This window comes from Diabrotica virgifera, chromosome 2, assembly GCF_917563875.1.
Source record: "Diabrotica virgifera virgifera chromosome 2, PGI_DIABVI_V3a".
NCBI lineage: Eukaryota > Metazoa > Arthropoda > Insecta > Coleoptera > Chrysomelidae > Diabrotica > Diabrotica virgifera.
This window is the reverse complement of record NC_065444.1, coordinates 261144200-261165049: the sequence shown is the minus strand read 5'-3', so window position 1 is coordinate 261165049 and position 20850 is coordinate 261144200. Positions and strand designations below refer to the sequence as shown.

The 20850-nt window shown below is 33.3% G+C and overlaps 2 protein-coding genes across 2 annotated transcripts in view; both read right to left on the bottom strand.

Annotated features, from left to right (window-relative positions):
* Nucleotides 1–20850, bottom strand: part of LOC126880973 (zinc finger protein 726-like) — a 186672-nt gene that overhangs the window by 137843 nt on the left and 27979 nt on the right. The window lies entirely within an intron of this gene.
* Nucleotides 7911–17481, bottom strand: LOC126880599 (zinc finger protein 239-like). The gene is made up of 2 exons (XM_050644576.1): nt 16183–17481; nt 7911–12678 (listed from the first exon to the last, which is right to left on the bottom strand). The coding sequence occupies exons 1-2, from the start codon at nt 16223–16225 to the stop codon at nt 11564–11566; spliced, it is 1158 nt and encodes a 385-aa protein (XP_050500533.1). The 5' UTR covers nt 16226–17481; the 3' UTR covers nt 7911–11563.

Genomic DNA, 20850 nt, shown 5'->3' with positions numbered 1-20850 from the left:
CAGTCATTCTTGGTAAGGAATAATTTACTTAATTAAATTTCGTCTTTGTCGGAAAGCTATTTATCACCAACATTTTTGTCTATATGTTACCTGTTTAGAATGTCCGACTACGAAAACTTCCCATTAATTTTGTCGGACAGAACTTCCAATTGCTTTTTTAACCTTTCATTAAACTCTCATGCAAAAATCAGACTGCTATTCATCACCAACATAATTCCTGTGATGTGACATGTCCTACGTGTCGGACTCGTTAAAATGCCCAACATTTTTGTCGGACAAACATTTTCCCATATATTACATAACGTTGGCTATCGAATTAACTTAAAAACAACTTGCTATTTTTCACAATCATAAACTTGTCAGGACGACACGATTATCATGCTCCACCGTTAAAACTTCCCCTGTTCCAGTGTTCCCGTGCATCAAAGTTTGTCCGACTAGACACCGTTAAGCTATTAACAAATTTTCAGCTTGCTATTAATCAACTTTTCTTTCTTACGCGGGATCCAGGTCTATATGATTTGAGTGATTCTTTTAGTAAGTTATAGCCTTATTAGTCAAGAATATCGGTGTAATAATATTGTTGCTAGACAGGTACATGTCATTTTATACCGGGTGTTACAATCCTACTGTGTTTTTTTGTTAAAGTTCGGAAGACCCTGTGGAATATTCTAGTATATATAATATTTTAAAATTAAAACTCGATTATAGAATTAGGCTTTCTTAACATTTTCTTTTTTGATTTATTTGCTTATGTTGGAAAATAAAAAAGTTATGTGGTTTAACAACTAGCCATGTTTTTTATCAATAAATCCTCATAGTAGGGGAGGAAAGTATGCTAAATTTGCAGTTTGTAAAGATGTCTCCTATTTAAGATTTTAAAGTAACCCCCCAGCCCACCTCCGTTGGTGTCGTGTTTGGTGCCATTCGGTAGATTTTTGAAAAATATTGAATAGGTGTATTTTGCAGTTTTACGATCTGATGTTCATTTCGCGAAATATCGCAGGGTTCGTATTTAAAATTTTTAATTTACCCCCTCCCCTCGCCGTGGGGTGTCACGAACTTCCACGGAGGTGGGGTGGGGGATTTAATTTAAAATCCCAAATAGGAGCTCCCAATTTTTATTGCAGATTTGGATTCTTTACGTAAAAATAAGCAACTTTTATTCGACACATTTTTTCTAATTATTATGGATAGATAGCGCTATAATCGGAGAAAAATGATTGTTTCAAATGGAAAATTAAATTAAAAAATGAAAAGTCCCCCACTTTATGGAAAATTTAACTTAACCTTTTTCTGATTTTAGCACATACTCTTCACAATCCAATAGGTTCCCATAAAGCTCGAGTAACTGCAAATTTAGTAAAATTTCCTCCCCTACTATGAGGATTTATTGATGAAAAACATGGATAGTTGTTAGGCACATAAATTTTTTATTATCTCACATAAGTAAATGAATAAAAAAGAAAAATGTTAAGAAAGCCTAAATCTACAATCGAGTATTAATTTTAATATTTTACATGTCCTAGAATATTCCACAGGGTGTTCCAAACTTTAAGAAAAAAACAGAGCATGATTTGTACACCCGGTATAAAATGATATTTACCTGTCTAGCAACAATATTATTACAACGATATTCTTAAATAATAAGGCTATAACGTACTAAAAGAATCATTCAAATAGGATCAGTGGTTTAGGAAACTCGAGACATCAAACATGTCCCATTTTTAAGGTGTTCGGCTAATTTTGCCGGTGTGTGTATTTTTGCGAATTTGTTTAAAATCATTGTTTATCGCCAAGCGTCATTAAAATCATTCATTATTGTACTCATTTGCCCTCATTTTCGGCAGTAAAGTAACACTTTGTTGTATTGAAAGAAGAATGTTACTTTACCTGCCGCGATAATTAATCAAATTAACCGAGATTGAATGTAAGTGGTCAATGGCAGCAATCGATTATTAATCTGAGTGAAATTAAAATTTATTTACTTTAATTATTAAAAATATTGTACAAAATTTATCTTATTATTAATAAAATTTATGTCAAAAAGTAAAATTCTGTAGTGTTTCGCAATTATGTATATTCATACAAAATAAATTAAAACTTTACAGATTTAGTAATTAGGTAGGAAGGTATACAATATTGATTAAACTATCGATTAAACATCAAAACCGGCCATCATGCAAAAGTCATCTGTGAATACTGTCATTACTGTCATACGAATTTTTTATTTCGTCTAAAATTAAAAAAATTTCCTCAAAGTTGTAAGTAAGTGTTAATGTTTTTTATGATTGACGATACAATTTTGTACGCACCACCTCAATACTCCTACCTAACGGGGGCGACGTTACAGACTATACTAATAAGTAATTGAAACGGTCAAAACAAAGAAACGCACACTCATTAAAAATGCACTTGAGATTCTTATATAATCAACATTTACTGAATCGATCCAGGAAGAGACAACTGCAACTAGTAAAAGTTGATTTAAATTTTTAAAATCAACTTTTACTGCTCATTTCAGTTGGAGTTGACTCCAACTAGTTGGAGTCAACTCTAACTGAGAATCAACTTGAACTGTAACATAGATATAGATCAAGGCTAACGCGTCAGTATAAAATTCTAAATATGAATCTGGCGCTTAGACTGGAATATGCGGGCGTCTGATCGGCCTATGAGGGACAGTACGGCAAGGGATAAGGGCTTGCGGCTCGGTAATACTCCCCCATAGATCCCTACATATAGATCTAGATAAAAATATAGGGTTTTCGCATTCGATCTTTGTTAATGACATACATTACATATTTTACCTCCATTATACCTCCCTCTGTTTCATCTTCTAACTTCTCACCCTCACAGTGTGAGGCTCTGAGGCTCACACCCTTAAAACGCTTCATACCGATAACGATATTCATATCGATAACTCATAAAATACCGGTCCCGTCCGTTACTCGCTGTGATACGATTGGTAGAAAGTAATCAAGTGTACTGGTTGTAGATACAATAGTCGCTACTCGCTCTGATACGATTGGTACGAAGTAATCAGAGTAATCAAAGTAACGATTTGCCTCTCTGTATAGTAATCGTTACTTTCGGTATTCGTAAGTAACGAGTACTTTGTAATGAATAGATACTTTTTAAACATCTCTATTATGTACATAAGACGAGCAGCTTACAGTCGAGTGACTGAGCTACACGTGTAGCGTTTTTAATAACTAGCAAAAATATGATTTTTTAGATTTATATAGTTTTTACAACCCCTTTCTAAAAAATCTAAATTTTTTTGTTCATTTCCTTATTTAAATTCAAATCACACAAAAGTTTCTAAACTCGCCCCTGGTATTACGAACTATTTCACAATATTGAGAAACGTTGTTTTTCTTATTAGACGTTTTTCGAAAGAATACCGGAAACCAGTTTGGTTGGTCTGTTCAAATACCGCACAAAAATCGAAGATCGTCATTGGCTAAAAGAGAACGGCATCGGAAATGCGTGAGGACGATAAAAGAATTTGCCCAAGAAGCGACGTAGGGAAGAGGAGTCTTCAAAACGTAGCGGACTAATTAACATCTCTAGAAGGTAGTCCTGCTTTTTTTCGCAAAAGAATGTCGCAAGTAAATTTGGGATATATAAGTTCTTTTGTGATGTTAGGTATTTGATCAGTGAAGTGTTTGGCACTTTGTTTGATGGTGAAATGGTTAGATCATACGCTTTGTACGAGGTGTTTTTGGTCCAAAACTTCGACCGAGGTTATATGGCGGTCTTTATGGCGTATCAGCAAATCCATTGTGAAGCCAGTGTGGTTATATGAATATGGTTATGTATGGTGATTATGGTAATGGATATAAACCGAAGTGCCCTTGTTTAGAGGTAAATCAGCATTTTCCTGTTTTTTTTTTGGTATGGTGCATGTCTACGGTGGAAATTTCCATTCATCCGTCGAGTGACGTATGAACGACTTTCTGTCAAGTTTCCCAATGGCGTAATAATGTGTAACAAATGAATATTTTTGAATATTTAGGTACAGTGACTATTAAAGTTGGATCAACTATTAAAGTAATTTTTAAATAATTTTTTTTTGAACTTATAATACAGGGTGATTGATTAGTAGGGTAAAGCTCAATAGCTCCGCTATAGTAATAAATAGCAATAATAGTTAATAATAAAAATTTTAGCCACCTTTGAGCTTCACATTACAAAATTAGTTAGAATGTTACAGGGTGTTCGATAACACAGTGGCAGACCAAACTTATGTGTTTTTAAATGGAACACCCTATATTTTATTTTAAATTCCAAATCCTGTTAACTTCTCCATCACAAAAATATAAAGGTTTGTTATGTTATACAGGGTATTTACAAAGTTATAACCAATTTTATATGAAAATCGTAACAAGTTCAACTCCCTGTATAAATAAAAATAAGCAAAACAACAATGGTTTATTAATGCCATATTTTTTAACGTATTGTCAAAATTTTCAAGAATGGTCGATATTGCTAATTTTCTTTATATCAAATACAGGGTGAGTCAAAACGCAAGTACATTATTTTCTCAGTAATTTTAAATGGAACACCCTGTATTTTATATCACTATTGAAAAGTACCATTACCGTACTTTAATTTTTAGATAACATTCCCTATGTTTAAATTTATTAGTTTTTGAGATATTTTCATTTTTCAATGGACCAGTAGCGTGGCCACCCAAATCACCAGAATTTAATAAACTGGACTGACTTTTTTGGGGTTACGTTAATAATGAAGTTTATAAAATACCTCCAACAGCAAGGGATGAGATGAAAAATAGAATACAAAGTGTATTTCGATGTGTTAATTTACAAATGCTCCGTAGAGTAAGTAGCTCATTCAATGATCGTTTTTAGGCGTACATAAATGTGTATGAGATAATTTTGAACACCTTATGTAATTAAATATTAAAAATATTTTATTAAAAGTAGCTTCTAATTTTTTCAAACATGTTTTTTTGCAAAATGTATTACCGATAAATTATGTTTCGTTCTTTATTTGTTACATTGTTACATTTACATACAAAAGTATTGTTTAATTGTCTTCACAAAATATTGTATTTTTTGTTTGTGTGTTTTTTGTAAAATTTATTACTAATTTTCTTTGTTTATTTGTTGCATTTACATAAAATGATAGTTTTTAATAGTTTCAAAAATGTTGCATGTAGTGGTTGTGTTTTTGTTTGTAAAATGTATTACTAATAAATTATTTTTATTTCTTTATTTGCTACAGTGTTACATTGATTACCGGATTGATAATCGGTAATCTTCAATTGTCAATTCAGTCATGGCTTACTTAAAATTTAGATAAATTTAAACACCTAAAATAATTTGCTCTGAAAATGAAAATATCTCGAAAACTAATAAATTTGGGCATAGGGAATGTTATATAAAAATTAAAGTACGTTAATGTTACTTTTCAATAATGATATAAAATACAGGGTGTTCCATTTAACATTACTGAGAAAATAATGTACTTGCGTTTTGACTCACCCTGTATTTGATATAAAGAAAATTAGCAATATTAATAATTCTTAAAAATTTTGACAATAAATAAAAAAATATGGCATTAATAAACCATTGCTGTTGTGCTTATTTTTATTTATACAGGGAGTTGAACTTGTTACGATTTTCATACAAAATTGGTTATAACTTTGTAAATACCCTGTATAACATTACAAACCTTTATATTTTTATAATGGAGAAGTTAACAGGATTTCGAATATAACATAAAATATAGGGTGTTCCATTTAAAAAAACATAAGTTAGGTCTGCCACTGTGTTATCGAACACCCTGTAACATTCTAACTAATTTTGTAATGTGAAGCTCAAAGGTGGCTAAAATTTTTGTTATTAACTTTTATTGCTATCTATTACTATAGCGGAGCTATTGAGCTTTACCCTACTAATCAATCACCCTGTATAAACATAAAACAAAGTTTTTAATCAGATCAGAAAGAAATTTGCTTCCACCATTATAAAAAAAAGGATTGCAAAAACAAAATTGTGAGTTAGTCATATTAGAATTTTATTTAAAACTTTTAAAAAGATTTTTGGAATATTTGACAATTGACATAGTTGACAGTTGATATTTCTGAGTAAGTACTATGAGGTTTAGTCGAAAATTCTGTAAATAAACTTTGTTTCCTTTGATGAATATAAATTTTTTCTAGGAGCGTGCAAAAATGCCTACTTTCGCGCACGCATTTTAGTTTAGAAAGTTTTACTTTTCCGCACGCGTGTTACTTTTCCGCACGCGTTTTACTTTTCCGCACGCGTGTTAATTTAGATATGTTAATATGGCCTTAAAGTAATTATAATACATGCAATAAACTAATATTTAGATATTATTTACTAATTTATTTCAAATATATCTTATTGTGTTCATGTTTTAATGAAATTAACGCGAGAATTCGATGAAATAAAATAATTTTGACATAATATTCGAAAGTCAAATCAGTAGACAATAACAGTGGTTTTTAATCGTCGTCATGGAAACTAAGATCGTCGTCATGCTAACCAATTATGCTGAAACTTTGGTTTTGACAACCTTGTCAAAGAATTAATTTGTGTATGTATTTTCATATTAATTAAATTAATTGATTTAGGGCCGGTTGTTCGAACGCTAATCTACATTGATCACTATCAAATATTTAATTACTGTCACAACTGTCAATGTCAACTTTGGCTGGGTTGCTGAAAACATAGTTAATTATAATTATGAGATTAGTTAGTCAATTAACATAACAATTATTAACATAATTGATTAACTAATTTCATAATTGTCAACAATAATTATGTTTTCGGCAACTCAACCAAAGTTGACATTGACAGTTGTGACAGTAATTAAGTATTTGATAGTGATCAATGCTGATTAGCGTTCGAACAACCGGCCCTAAGATTTGGTCATTTTTTAAAGACTCGTAGAAAAAATATTGTTCCTAACGCTTGCAGAAAGTCTCTTTTCCGCAACTCCCGCTTCGCGTCGTTCGGCAAACTGCAGTCGCGTGCGGAAAAGTATGACTTTCTGCACTTGTTAGGAAAATAACTATTGTTTTAATATAAAAGCTATACCTCTGTTATGTCATAAGTATGTCAGATATCAAATCCTCAATAACACAATAAATTTATTGTTTAACTTTTGGTGCACCATATCTATGTTATAGAAAGGTAAATATATTTTTATCACAGGTAATTAAAATCATTAATGTAATGTAGAAGGCCATTTTTTTGTGTTGTCGTCTAAAAAGGAACAAGTTTTCAATAAATATATATTATGTAAACTATATTTGTCCTGTTTATTTATCACTAACCTATTAGCAAAATTTTAACCACAAATTAAAGCTTTTAGTTTGAGTCGATTAAGAGAAATCTTTTTACCCAGTTAAAGTCAGATGATCCATTTAAGGAGAAACTTCTGGTAAGGCGCCATCAAGAAAATATAACCAGGAGTTCTTTTAGCACCTTAGGATATCTGTGTAAGTACCCTTATTTCAATTGATGATAGTAGTCAATATTTCCTAATCCCTAATTTCTTAAACGAACCTACGACCCAGCTTCCAACCAAAACACGAGCAGCCGTAGCAAAGTAGCTTTTAGAAATATTCCCTAGTTTTCTCCAGACCCTTTTCTATTTAAGTGTTCTCAACCCTATACCTTTTAAGAAGCAGTATTCACCCTAAACTTTTCAAGTTTGTCCCCTTTCTAATATCTTTAAGAGCTACATACGAAGCCTTAAAAAAATTGGCTCCCACAGTTAGTTGGAGTTATATCGTTACCAATTAACCCCCAACTTTCTGTGGTAGTTCGAATATTACAGCACTACCATTGTTCTGAAGCTGTTCTCTTGTGACATTTTAATAGAATTAATTAGGCAAAAGAAATAAAACACAGTTATAATCAGTTTATTGTACCTCTGACAACCGGTTTTGCATACAAATATTTGGTAAGCATCGTCAGGATCCAGGAGCATTTTTCTTGAAGTTTTCTATTTGGAGTAAGTAAAGCACTAGGAAGATTCTATCCCACCGTGCAATCTCATATGCAGTGGCGGTTCTAGCCTGGGGCAGGGGGGCAGCGGCCCCCCCAATTTCTACAGGACTTTTGAACTATAGTCTTCGTTAAAAAGGCACGTTATCTTGTTTATATACCGGTTGAGTTCCCTTGCCCCCCCCCCCCCCAGTTTTTTGGTCTAGAACCGCCACTGCTCATATGACTTTTCAAACAATCTCGTCGATAGAAAGACTCAAAACAAATTTTGCATCATTAAGGTTTTTCTAGAGTGTGTGTTGTAATATGTAATTTTAAATTAGAATTTACAGCAAGCCTCTTCAAACAAATTTCACACTGATAAGGTTTCTCACCAGTATGCACTCTTGTATGTTCCTTTAGATTATTTAGTTAGAGAGAGAAAAAGGAGAGAAGAGGAGCATGGTTTGATGACGAGTGCAGACAAGCAATAGAGGAAAGAAATAAAGCACACAAAATGTACACAACAAGAAGAACACGAGAAAGACGAATATTATTTGAAGTCGCAAGACGGAAAGCAGACAAGATATGTAGAAATAAAAAGAGAGCCTATGGAAATGGACAAATAGAACAAATTGAAGAAAATTTCAAAAACAAAGGAGTTAGAGGGCTTACGAATACCTAAAAAAGATAACAAGTGGGTATAAAGCTCAAACAAGTCTATGTAAAGATGAAAGTGGGCAAATAATCAGTGACCAAGAGAAATTCACGGAAACCAGGAAGCATTATTTTCAGACCCTACTTGGAACACAAGTAGACATGGAAGATGAAATGGGTATGAACTACGTAGAAGCGAATGAAGTAGAGAATGGAGTAGAAGCTTCAACCATAGAGGAAGTTCTGGAAGCTATTAAGGTCCAGAAAAACAATAAAGCTCCGAGAGTTGACGAAATACCAGCAGAACTGTATAAGGTAGGTGGCGACAACCTAGAAAGTCACATCTACGTGCTCATCAAAGACATATGGCAAGAAGAGAAAATGCCCGACGACTGGCAGAAAAGTATAGTATGCCCGATCTATAAAAAAGGAGACAAACTCCAGTGCAAAAATTACCGTGGAATCTCTACTATATAAAGCATAATAATATAAAGTCCTCACGTATATTATATTATAAACCAGTGACTCCAACGACCTTAAATTATAGACCAGTTTGAAGTGGTTAACGAGTTCAATTATCTAGGATCCTACATCAGTAATACAGGATCTTGTGAAACAGAAATACGTAGGAGAATAGGCATGGCCAAAAACGCTATGAGTCGATTATCGAAAATCTGGAAAGATCGCTCCTTGTCGAAGAACACCAAAATAAGATTAGTACGTGCCTTAATTTTTCCCATATTTAATTACGGATCCGAAGCATGGACAATGAAATCGGACGACAGAAAAAGGATTGACGCCTTTGAAATGTGGTGCTGGAGAAGAATGCTTCGGATCTCATGGACGGAACACAGAACAAATCACTCAAACCTCCAAGAGCTTAATATTCAGACTCGACTTTCCTCTATTTGCCTCTCCACCGTCTTAAAATTTTTGGGCCATATTGCAAGAAGAAGTGATGATAATCTTGAGAGACTTATAATTTCGGGAAACGTTGAAGGGCGCAGAAATAGAGGTCGCTCACCTACTCGATGGACGGATCAAGTACAGAAAGCCAGTGGAAAAACATTCTCTGAATCCATGAGGGAAGCTCAGGACAGAAGCCGATGGAAAGAGACAGTTGCTCGTATTATAGGGAATCACGACACTCAGCAATGAGGAAACGACTGAGGAGGAGGACTCCAACCACTAACAGAAGATCGATACTGGATCAAATATTTACAGTCAAACAGATCTTGAGCAAATTATGGGAACACGATATTGATGTTCACAACGTGTTTGTAGACTTCAAACAGGCATACGACTCAGTCAAAAGGAACAAACTATACTATACAGGGTGTTTCATTAATAATTGTCCATATAGTAACTGGAGAAACCTTAGCACAAAATACGAAGATTTTACCTAAAACACTTAAATAAAATGTGGTTCCTTACTGAGTTACAGGGTGTTTTGTCTAAAAATTTAAAAACTATTTTTGCTCAGCATTTTAAAACTATTAAAAGTTTCCTTTTCATACTTAGCAGGAAGTATAGGTACTGTACAAGCTACTAAATTATGTTAAACAAACGTTTCTGGCTATTACCAGAGGCGTACGACGGGGGAAAGTGAATGGTTGACCCTTTCCAAATTCTACGCCACTGGCGGAATTGCTATTTTAGTTTAATTTTTGGATTCTCCAATAGTAATTCCTCCAGTGCCGTAGAATTTGAGAAGGGTCAACCATTCACTATCCCCTGTCGTACGCCTCTGGTAGTAGCTAGAAACGTTTGTTTATCAGAATTTAGTAGGGTGTATGGTAGTCGCACTTTCTGCTACGTATGAAAAGGTTTAAAATATTGAGCAAAAATAGTTTTTAAATTTTTAGATAAAACACCGTGTAACTCAGTAAGGAACCACATTTTATTTAAGTATTTTAGGTTAAATCTTCGCATTTTCTGCTAATGTTTTTCCAGTTAATATATGGACAATTATTTTAATAAAACACCCTGTATATTGGCTGAATTGGCCAACATTGTTTAACCTGGCGCTGGAGTATGCGGTTAGGCAAATGAAAACTGGACGAGAAAACCTAGTGACCAACCAAACGGTTCAACTGGCCGCTTATGCCGATGATATTAATATGAGTAGAACATCAACAGAACACAGGAAACATACGCAGAGTTACAAACACAAACAAAAATGCTAGGTATGGAAATTAACACAGAAAAGACAAAAATAATGACTCAGACGAGAAGGAATACAGTCTCACAAAACATTATACATGAGGATGACATTGAAACGATTATAAAGTTTACATACCTGGGAGTAGAAATATGTGCCGACGGATCAGAAGATGGAGAAATAAGGAAGAGAATAACGCAGGCAAACAGAACTTATTTTGCCCTCTCCCAAAAGTGTCCACCGAAATACAAAGATGAGAATCTATAAAACCTTAATTCGACCAATAACAGGCTATGGCAGTGAAGCCTAGGTCCTGAAAGAAACCTCCAAAAACAAACACATTCGAAAGGAAAGTACTGAGGAGAATACTAGGACCTGTGAGGGAATACGGAATCTTCAGAAGTCGATACAACAACGAGCTTTATCGAGGAAACACCCCTGTCAGACTTCATTAGAATACAATGATTGCAACGGGCCGGACATGTGATAAGAGTGGAAGAGGATAGGCTACCAAAAAGAGCACTGAATGCTAGAATGCAGGGAAAGAGACCGGTTGGAAAGCCAAGAAAGAGCTGGGAAGACAAGCAGCCACAGACAAGCAACGGTGGAGGCAAAAAATAAAGGAGGCCAAGGCTCAATTTGGGCTGTAGTGCCGTAGAAGAAGAAGAAAGCATTATGAAGATTCTATCCTAGCATGCAATCTCATATGCCTTTTCAAATAATATCGTCGGGAAAAAGACTCAAAACAAATTTTGCTTTAATAAGATGTTTCCGTAGTGTGTGTTCTAGTATGTCTTTTCAAAGTACGCTTTATAGAAAACCTCTTTAAACAAATTTCACACTGATAAGGTTTCTCACCAGTATGCACTCTTGTATGTTCCTTTAGATTATTTAGTGTGGAAAATGATTTGAAACAAATATCACATTGATAAGGTGTTTCTCTAGTGTGTGTTCTAATATGTGATTTCAAAGTACGCTTTAGAGAAAACTTCTTCAAACAAATTTCACAGTGAAAAGGTTTCTCACCAGTATGTACTCTTGTATGTTCTGTTAGACTATCTGGTTGGGAAAATGATTTGAAACAGATCTCACATTGATAAGGTGCTTCTTTAGAGTGTGTTCTAGTATGTAATTTCAAAGTAGAATTTAGAGAAAACCTCTTCAAACAAATTTCACAATGATAAGGTTTCTCACCAGTATGCACTCTTGTATGCTTCTTTAGACAGTTTGATTGAGCAAATGATTTAGAACAAATTTCACATTGATAAGGTCTTACACCAGTGTGTGATCTCATATGTTTTTTCACATATTCTTGTCGGGAAAACGACTTATAACAAATTCCACATTTAAAAGGTTTTTCCTCATTGTGTTTTTCTTCAATGTGCGTTCTACTATGTAATTTCAAATTATACTTTGCAGAAAACGACTTTAAACACATTTTACACTGATGCGGTTTCTCACCAGTGTGCACTCTCATATGATCTTTTAAACTATATAGCTCGGAAAATGATTTATCACAAATTTCACATTGATGAGTTTTTTCTCCAGTGTGCAATCTTCTATGTTTATTTATAGAATTGTGTTGAGCAAACGACTTAAAACAAATTTCACATTGATACGGTTTCTCACCAGTATGCACTCTCATATGTATTTTCAAACTATAATTAAAAGAAAACGACTTAAAGCAAATATGACATGAAAAGGGTTTAATATGTCCCTTAAGATGTTTTTTTAAAGAGTCCTTCCTAGAAAACTGCTTGTTACAAGTTGGACATAAAAGATTTTCGGTGGGCTGACTTAGACATCGTTCCTTGCTACGTGTAAATTCTGGCATAGTTTTTATTATTTGCATTTTATTCTTCTCCAGAAAACCTGAAATAAAAACCAACTAATAAAAAATTGTTGATTTTGAAACTGATAGGTACGACTTTTAAGCAAGAAAATACATACACACATAGAAATTTAACATAGTCATCTCAGAATTTCGCTAAAACCTTCTAGACAACAGAGGCTTCAAGAATCTCATAAAAGTAAGCAAATTAAGCAAAACTAACAGAAGCTTCAAGAATCTTCTAAATTCTTTCGGATAGAGAGCTACTCCCTTCTCAAATTTTGAATGTAAGGGCACTAACATTAACATCGACAGAGATAAGAAGGGATTATAAGCTTCCTCTTTTTCTTCGTCGACCACTTTCCATCCACTACTAAATGAAGGTCTCTCCCATCTTTCTCTATCTTCTGCCAATCTAATCCACTATTTGCCTGCCACAGCTCTTATGTCATCTACCCATCTCTTTTGAGGTCTCCATTCTAGGATTCTCCGTGAAAGCTTGTTATCAGCATATCTACATGTGCCTGTGATTTGTTAATTTCTTCGATATCCCTAATCTTCGTTCTACGTCTAATCTGTGTTTCTGATATTGTCTCCCAGTGATATTCCAAGCACGATTCGTTCCATTGTCCTTTGTGTTTTTCTAGTTTTTTAAGCAGATTTACTGGCCAGGGGTAGTACAGGTCCATGAATAGAATGAAAATAACTGGAGCATGATTACTTTATTACAGATATTTAAAACGAAGTTAACTTGTAAATTTATTCAGAGAATAAATAATATTTTTCTACTCTCATACTTTAATATATATTTATATCAATTATGATTTCATTATCTGTATCATAATTGATAATAACCTTCATTATGATACAGATTTTTAACCAATGCGAGATGACGTTCGCGATGAGGGCGGTACGTGCGCAGTGACCAATTCCAAGGCAAATGCATAGGTGCTGATTAATTTAAAAATTAAATCTTTTTAAGAAAATGTCTGAAGACGATAGGGATATCAAACGTTTATCCTCAAATTAATTTTAATAATTGTAATATTGAAAATATAAATGTATCAACAAAGTAAATACATTTGAAGATATCTTTTGTTGTGTTAATTATCATTATGAAGCTCGTATTCGTCATACTTGCATCATAATGACCATCATTATATGCTCGTTGCATAATATACTATTTTCTATTCTCATACTTTAACCCGCCAGTGGTCGAGATTTTCTCTCACGGTCTCAGAAAATTACGCACAACTTTTTTTCTGGGAAAATATACGCGCTGTAGTCCCTTCTAGTCTCCTAACTATCCTCCCTCGACAATCTAATAGACTCGTCCGCTTAGATAGTGACTCAGTTTTCTTAGTATCACCATATTGTTGAGTCAGTGCGCTTTATGTGAGAGATTCTCTCATCAAGCGACCACCGGCGTCACCAACTGTGTATAAAAATTACTTTTATTTTTCCCCTTAAAACCTGAAATAATATTCTTTTATGATGTAATAAAAGGCACCGTGGATGTGGTCGATGATATGAAAATCCTATATTCTGTTTCACGGGTTAGTTGTACATGGTCACTTACCATATATTTTTCAATGTTAAATATTGGCGGCATCAATAGTCGCATTTTATATAAAGATAATAATAATAAAACAGAAAATCGTCGTGTATTTTTAAAGCAAATGGCTTTATCTTTGATGAAACCTTATCTTTTTTATAAAATTTTGTAAAGAAAGGCAAAAGTTGGAAATGTGAGAGAAAATCTCACGCGCGACCACTCGCGTAACAATTTACCTAGCGACCAATGCCGGGTTAATACATATTTCAATTATGATTTCACTATTCTTTTTCTCATAGGCATCTTTCAGTTCGTCACAGTTTTTCGATTTCTTTCTAACGCATTAAATTGTATGTGACAGAAAAAAAAGCACGTCGGTGATTACAGACATTTATAACATTTATTCTAGTTGTCGATAGATGGCGGTATAATTGAAAAAAAAATTATTTACGAATTATACAGGGTGTCCAGAAACTCTATCGACAAACGAAGACAGGAGATTCTTCAGATAATTTTAAGATAATTTTACCCAATTCACTTAGTCCGAAAATGCTTCCTAAGGGAGCTAGAGCTCTTTGAAGATGGTGTCTTGTAATTAGTTTTTCTTAAATACGGCCAGAACGCTTCTATTTAGAAAAACAAAAATTGGCACGCGTATTTAAATTCAAGATATAAATCTAATCCATCCATTGCAAATTTCTAGTACCGATCATAGGCGTCCGTTTTGGGTAGAGCAACGGTTATTTTATCGCATAACTTTTTTATCTTTAACTTTTAGGCACTTCTGACACTGGATTATTAAATTCTGAAGTATTTTAGTACTAAAAGGTACTCTTGTTTTAAATCGGTAGGACACACCGTTTTCTAGAAAAATCGATTTGAAAATTTTTCGCTTGTTGAATAAAAAAAAAATTTCAAAAAAACTGTTTAGAAAGACGAAAACTGGTACATTTATTAATATTCCAGAGATAAATCGATTTCATTATTTGCGAATTTCTAGTACTGGTCATAGGCGTCCGTTTTGGGTAGGTCAACAGTTATTTTATAGCATAACTTTTTTGTCTTGAATTTTTGAGCATTTTTGACACTAGATTATTAAATTATGAGGTATTCGAGTATTAAAAGTTACTCTTACTTTATGTTGGTAAAATACTTCTTTTTTTGTTGAAAAGTTCTTTCAATTTTTTTTCAAATTCCAAAAACGAAAAGCTTTCAAATCGATTTTTCTAGAAAACGGTGTGTCCTACCGACTTAAAGCAAGAGTACCTTTTAGTACTGGAGTATCTCACAATTTAATAATCCGGTGTCGAAAATGCATAAAAGTTAAGGACAAAAAAGTTATGTGATAAAATACCCGTTGCTCTACCCAAAACGGACGCCTATGACCGGTACTAGAAATTTGCAATGAATGGAATCGATTCATCTCTGAAAAGTAAATATGCATACCAGTTTTCGTTTTTCTAAATAAAAGCGCTCTGGAGGTATTTAAGAAGAACTAATTTCCTGACGCCATCTTCAAAGAGCTCTAGCTCCCTTAAGAAGCATTTTCGGACTAGGTGAATTGGTTAAATTGCCTTAAAATTATCTGAGGAATCTCCTGTCTTCGTTTGTCGGTAGAGTTTCTGGACACCCTGTATAATATATCTACGAATATAATCTGTACAATGTATAAGACTATAAAAATCAAAGGAAATACCATTTTATAAATGCAATAAACACAATTGATTTGTTTTTATGTCAAATTGCAAATAAAATGTGACAACTGTCAGATTTAACTAAAATGTCATGTTAGAATAATTGTTATAAATGTGTATTATCACGGACTTACCTTTTTTTTCTATAATTTGTGACACACTGAAAAATGCTCATGAAAAGGACCATACGTGTATCATAATGAGCTTTATTATGATACAGATTTTAAAGAAAGGTAAAACCTTTTCACACTTAGGTAAAAGAAAAAAAATATAGAATTATAATCAGTTTATTGTACCTTTGACAACCGGTTTTGCATACAAAAATTTGGTAAGCATCATCAGGTCTCCTGGAGCATTTTTCTCGAACTTTTCTATTTGGAGTAAGTAAAGCACTAGGAAGATTTTATCCTAGCATGCAATCTCATATGTTTTTTCTAATAATCTCGTCGGGAGAAAGATTTCAAACAAATTTTGCATTGATAAGGTGTTTCTCTAGTGTGTGTTCTAGTATGTCTTTTCAAAGTACGCTTTAGAGAAAACCTCTTCAAACAAATATCACACTGATAAGGTTTCTCACCAGTATGCACTCTTGTATGTTCCTTTAGATTATTTATTTGGGAAGATGATTTGAAACAAATATCACATTGATACGGTGTTTCTCTAGTGTGTGTCCTAGTATGTAATTTCAAAGTAGAATTTAGAGAAAACCTCTTAGAACAAATTTCACACTGATAAGGTTTCTCACTTGTATGCACTCTTGTATGCTTCTTTAGACAGTTTGATTGCGCAAATGATTTAAAACAAATTTCACATTGTTAAGGTTTTTCCCCTGTGTGTGACATCATATGTTTTTTAACAGATTCTGCTCTGGAAAACGACTTAAAACAAATTTCACACGCATAAGGTTTTTCCTTAGTGTGTTTTTCTCCAATGTGCATTCTACTATGTACTTTATATCTGTGGCAAAAAGTTTATCTAATGCCATCCCCACTGTGAACACACACACTATGTACTTTCAAAGATCCCTTTGCAGAAAACGAATTTAAACAAATTTCACACTAATGCGGTTTTTCACAAGTGTGCACTCTCATATATGTTCATTTAAACTATATAGTCCGGAAAATGATTTATCACAAATTTCACATTGATGAGTTTTCTCTCCAGTGTGTAATCTTTTATGATTATTCATAGAACTTTTTGAGTAAACGACTTAAAACAAATTTCACATTGATAAGTTTATTCACCACTATGCACTCTCATATGATTCTTTAGACTGCATGATCGATTATATACATATTCTGGTCTGGAAAACGACTTAAAACAAGTTTCACACGCATAAGGTTTTTCCTCAGTGTGTTTTTCTCCAATGTGCATTCTACTATGTACTTTCAAAGATCCCTTTGCAGAAAACGAATTTAAACAAATTTCACACTGATGCGGTTTTTCACCAGTGCGCACTCTCATATATGTATGTTCCTTTAAACTATATAGTCCGGAAAATGATTTATCATAAATTTTACATTGATGAGTTTTTTCTCCAGTGTGTAATTTTCTATGATTATTCATAGAACTTTGTTGAGTAAACGACTTAAAACAAATTTCACATTGATAAGGTTATTCACCACTATGCACTATCATATTATGATTCTTTAGATTCCATGATCGAGAATATGATTTATAACAAATTTCACATTGATAAGGTTTCTCACCAGTATGCACTCTTGTATGCTTCTTTAGACAGTCTGATCGTGCAAATGATTTAAAACAAATTTCACATACATAATGTTTTTCCCCAGTGTGTGTTCTGCTATGCACGTTCAAATTTCCCTTTGTAGAAAACGACTCTAAACAAATTTCACATTGATAAGGTTTCTCACCTGTATGCACTCTTGTATGCTTCTTTAGACAGTTTGATTGCGCAAATGATTTAGAACAAATTTCACATTGATAAGGTCTTACACCAGTGTGTGATCTCATATGTTTTTTCACATAGTCTTGTCGGGCAAACGACTTATAACAAATTTCACATTTAAAAGGTTTTTCCTCATTGTGTTTTTCTCCAATGTGCGTTCTACTATGTAATTTCAAATTACACTTTGCAGAAAATAACTTAAAACAAAGTTTACACTGATGCGGTTTCTCACCAGTGTGCACTCTCATATGATCTTTTAAACTATATAGTTCGAAAAATGATTTATGACAAATTTCACATTGATGAGTTTTTTCTCCAGTGTGCAATCTTCTATGTTTATTTATAGAATTCTGTTGAACAAACGACTTAAAACAAATTTCACATTGATACGGTTTCTCACCAGTATGCAATCTCATATGTATTTTCAAACTATAATTAAAAGAAAACGACTTAAAGCAAATATGGCATGAAAAGGGTGTAATATGTCCCTTAAGATGTTTTTTTAAAGAGTCCTTCCTAGAAAACTGCTTATTACAAGTTGGACATAAAAGTTTTTCGGTGGGCTGACTTAGACATCGTTCCTTGCTACGTTTAATTTCTGGCATAGTTTTTATTATTTGCATCTCCAGAAAACCTGAAATAAAAACCAACTTATAAAAAGTTGTTGATTTTGAAACCATTAGGTACGACTTTTAAGTAAGAAAATACATACACAAACAGAAATTTAACATAGACATCTCAGAAGTAGTAATGATAAGGATAAGCCTTCAGAACCACATCAACAGATAGATCCGTTGGCGCTTCAACGATCGCGCAACACGATACACCACTCATTTCCACTTCTCCGAAGCATTCGAAGCTGAGAGCGTACTTAAGGGGGGGGGGTATAGTTAATTCTGCGTTTTTTGCATAATTTTAAAACGTTTTCCCTTGAAAGTGGTAGGGTTAAATTAAATGGGTAAAAGGATATCTTAAAGTACAACACTTGAAGATTATTCAGTTAAATTTTTATTAAAATATATTAAAAAATGAAGCAGTGGCGTCATTTTTAAGTAGATGATCCATAAAAGAAGATGATTTGGCGGTGTACACCATATCTTCGGACAGAATCATTTGAAACATATAAACCAAAAAGATTATTTTAGTTTAAGAGTTTTTTGAGGTAGTGACGTCGAGTTTTTATGATTATATTGATTTTTAAATTCATGGTATAACTTTAAAGTGAAAAAATCGAAAAAAAAAAGTGTGTTCGGTAAAGAGAAAAATGGTAATATAAACAAAAAAAATATTAAAATAAGCAAAAACTTGACGTCACTACCTAGTAAAATATCTAAAAAAGAAGTGTGCAAAATTTTAGAAAGATCGGTGCATTACTTTTTGAGTTATGATGTATACCGCCTCAAAAAAACATGATTTTCAGAAAATGCGTTTAAAAAAATGTAGTTTTGTCAATATAATACTAAGAAAATTTTTGTATATATCCATATCTCCGTCAATTTTGCTCGGATTAACTTGAAATTTTAATGGTAAATATTTACAATCAAATAAGCCAATAAAAAAAAATCGAAAAAATAATCAAAAATACTATACCCCCCTTAAGGAGGCTACCGAGCAGAGAAGAATCAGTCTTGTAGCGGCCAGTTCTGGGCTCCCAGGTCAGCCAGAACAGGCAGGCTGACCTGAGTGGTGAGACTCAGAAACGGCAGCCGTGGAGTGAACGGCTTCCGATCAAAATCGTATGGATGCCCGTATAATTATTAATATGTTGACTGCGTGACTCTTTGTGCTTGGATTGGACATGACTATAGTGAGGTGTAAGAATATTTTCTTTTGATAATATTAATTTTATTTTTCTTTTGCAGACATCCATCAAGGGGACCTTCTCTGAAACGGGACACGATAGAATTATGATTTATTTTATTTTATTTATTTTGAATTGTATACAAATATCCTAAATATGTTTACTTTGGTTTTAACCTGTGTTTTACCGAGTATGTCGTCCTAAAAAGCTACACGTCATAAGCTTCGCTAAAACCTTCAAAAACTAACAGAAGCTTCAAGAATCTTCTAAATTATTTCGAATAGAGCTACCCCCTTCTCAAATTTTGAATGTAAGGGCACTAACATAAACATCGACAGAGATAGGAAGGGATTATAAGCTTCTTCTTTTTCTTGTCGACCACTTTCCATCCACTAATAAATGAAGGTCTCTCCCATCTTTCTCTATCTTCGGCCAATCTAATCCACTATTGGCCTGCCACAGCTCTTATGCCACCTACCCATCTCTTTTGAGGTTTCCATTCTAGGATTCTCCGTGAAAGCTTGTTATCAGCATATCTACATATGTGCCCAGCTCAGTGTCATGTAATTTCATTTTTTAATTTCTTCTGATTTGTTAATTTCTTCGATATCCCTAATCTTCGTTCTACGTCTAATCTCAGTGTTTCTGATCTTGTCTCTCAGTGATATTCCAAGCATATAGTATATAGTAGTACTGGCCCATGAATAGAATGAAAATAACTGGAGCATGATTACTTTATTACAGATATTTAAAGCGAGGTTAACTTGTAAATTTATTCAGAGAATAAATAATATTTTTCTACTCTCATACTTTAATATACAGTGCTAGTCAAAAGTCCGTACCCCCCCTCGTATCTTTTGAACGGTTATACCTATAATAGTGAAATTTGGAGGGAAGAAATAAACGGACGTAAGCTTCTTAACTAGTCATGACAGGTGACGTAATAGTGACAGATGACTTTACAGCGCCACTCTGACAGATAATTTTAAATGAGACCTTATGACAAGTGATACATCGTTTGAAAGGTATTGAAAATGCCTATTTAGACATACTAATTTTGTTTGAGTTTAAGCAAATTTTGATGAATAAATGAAATAAATATAAAATTGTACTTTCGCATTTAATTAATAAAAATTCTAAATTCCGCCTATGATTACTTGTCAAAAAGGTTGATGTTGTCGTAAAACTACTAGAGAATTGAAAAACGTCAACTTTTTTGACAAAAAAAACCATAGGCGGACATTTGAATTT

Excerpts from the sequence above, each read along its gene's own strand:
- LOC126880599 (XM_050644576.1), bottom strand. The coding sequence starts at position 16,225 with ATGATGCTTACCAAATTTTTGTATGCAAAACCGGTTGTCAAAG. Across the intron at positions 12,679-16,182 it reads TGCAAAACCGGTTGTCAAAG|GTTTTCTGGAGAAGAATAAA; the intron begins GTACAATAAACT and ends TTTTTATTTCAG.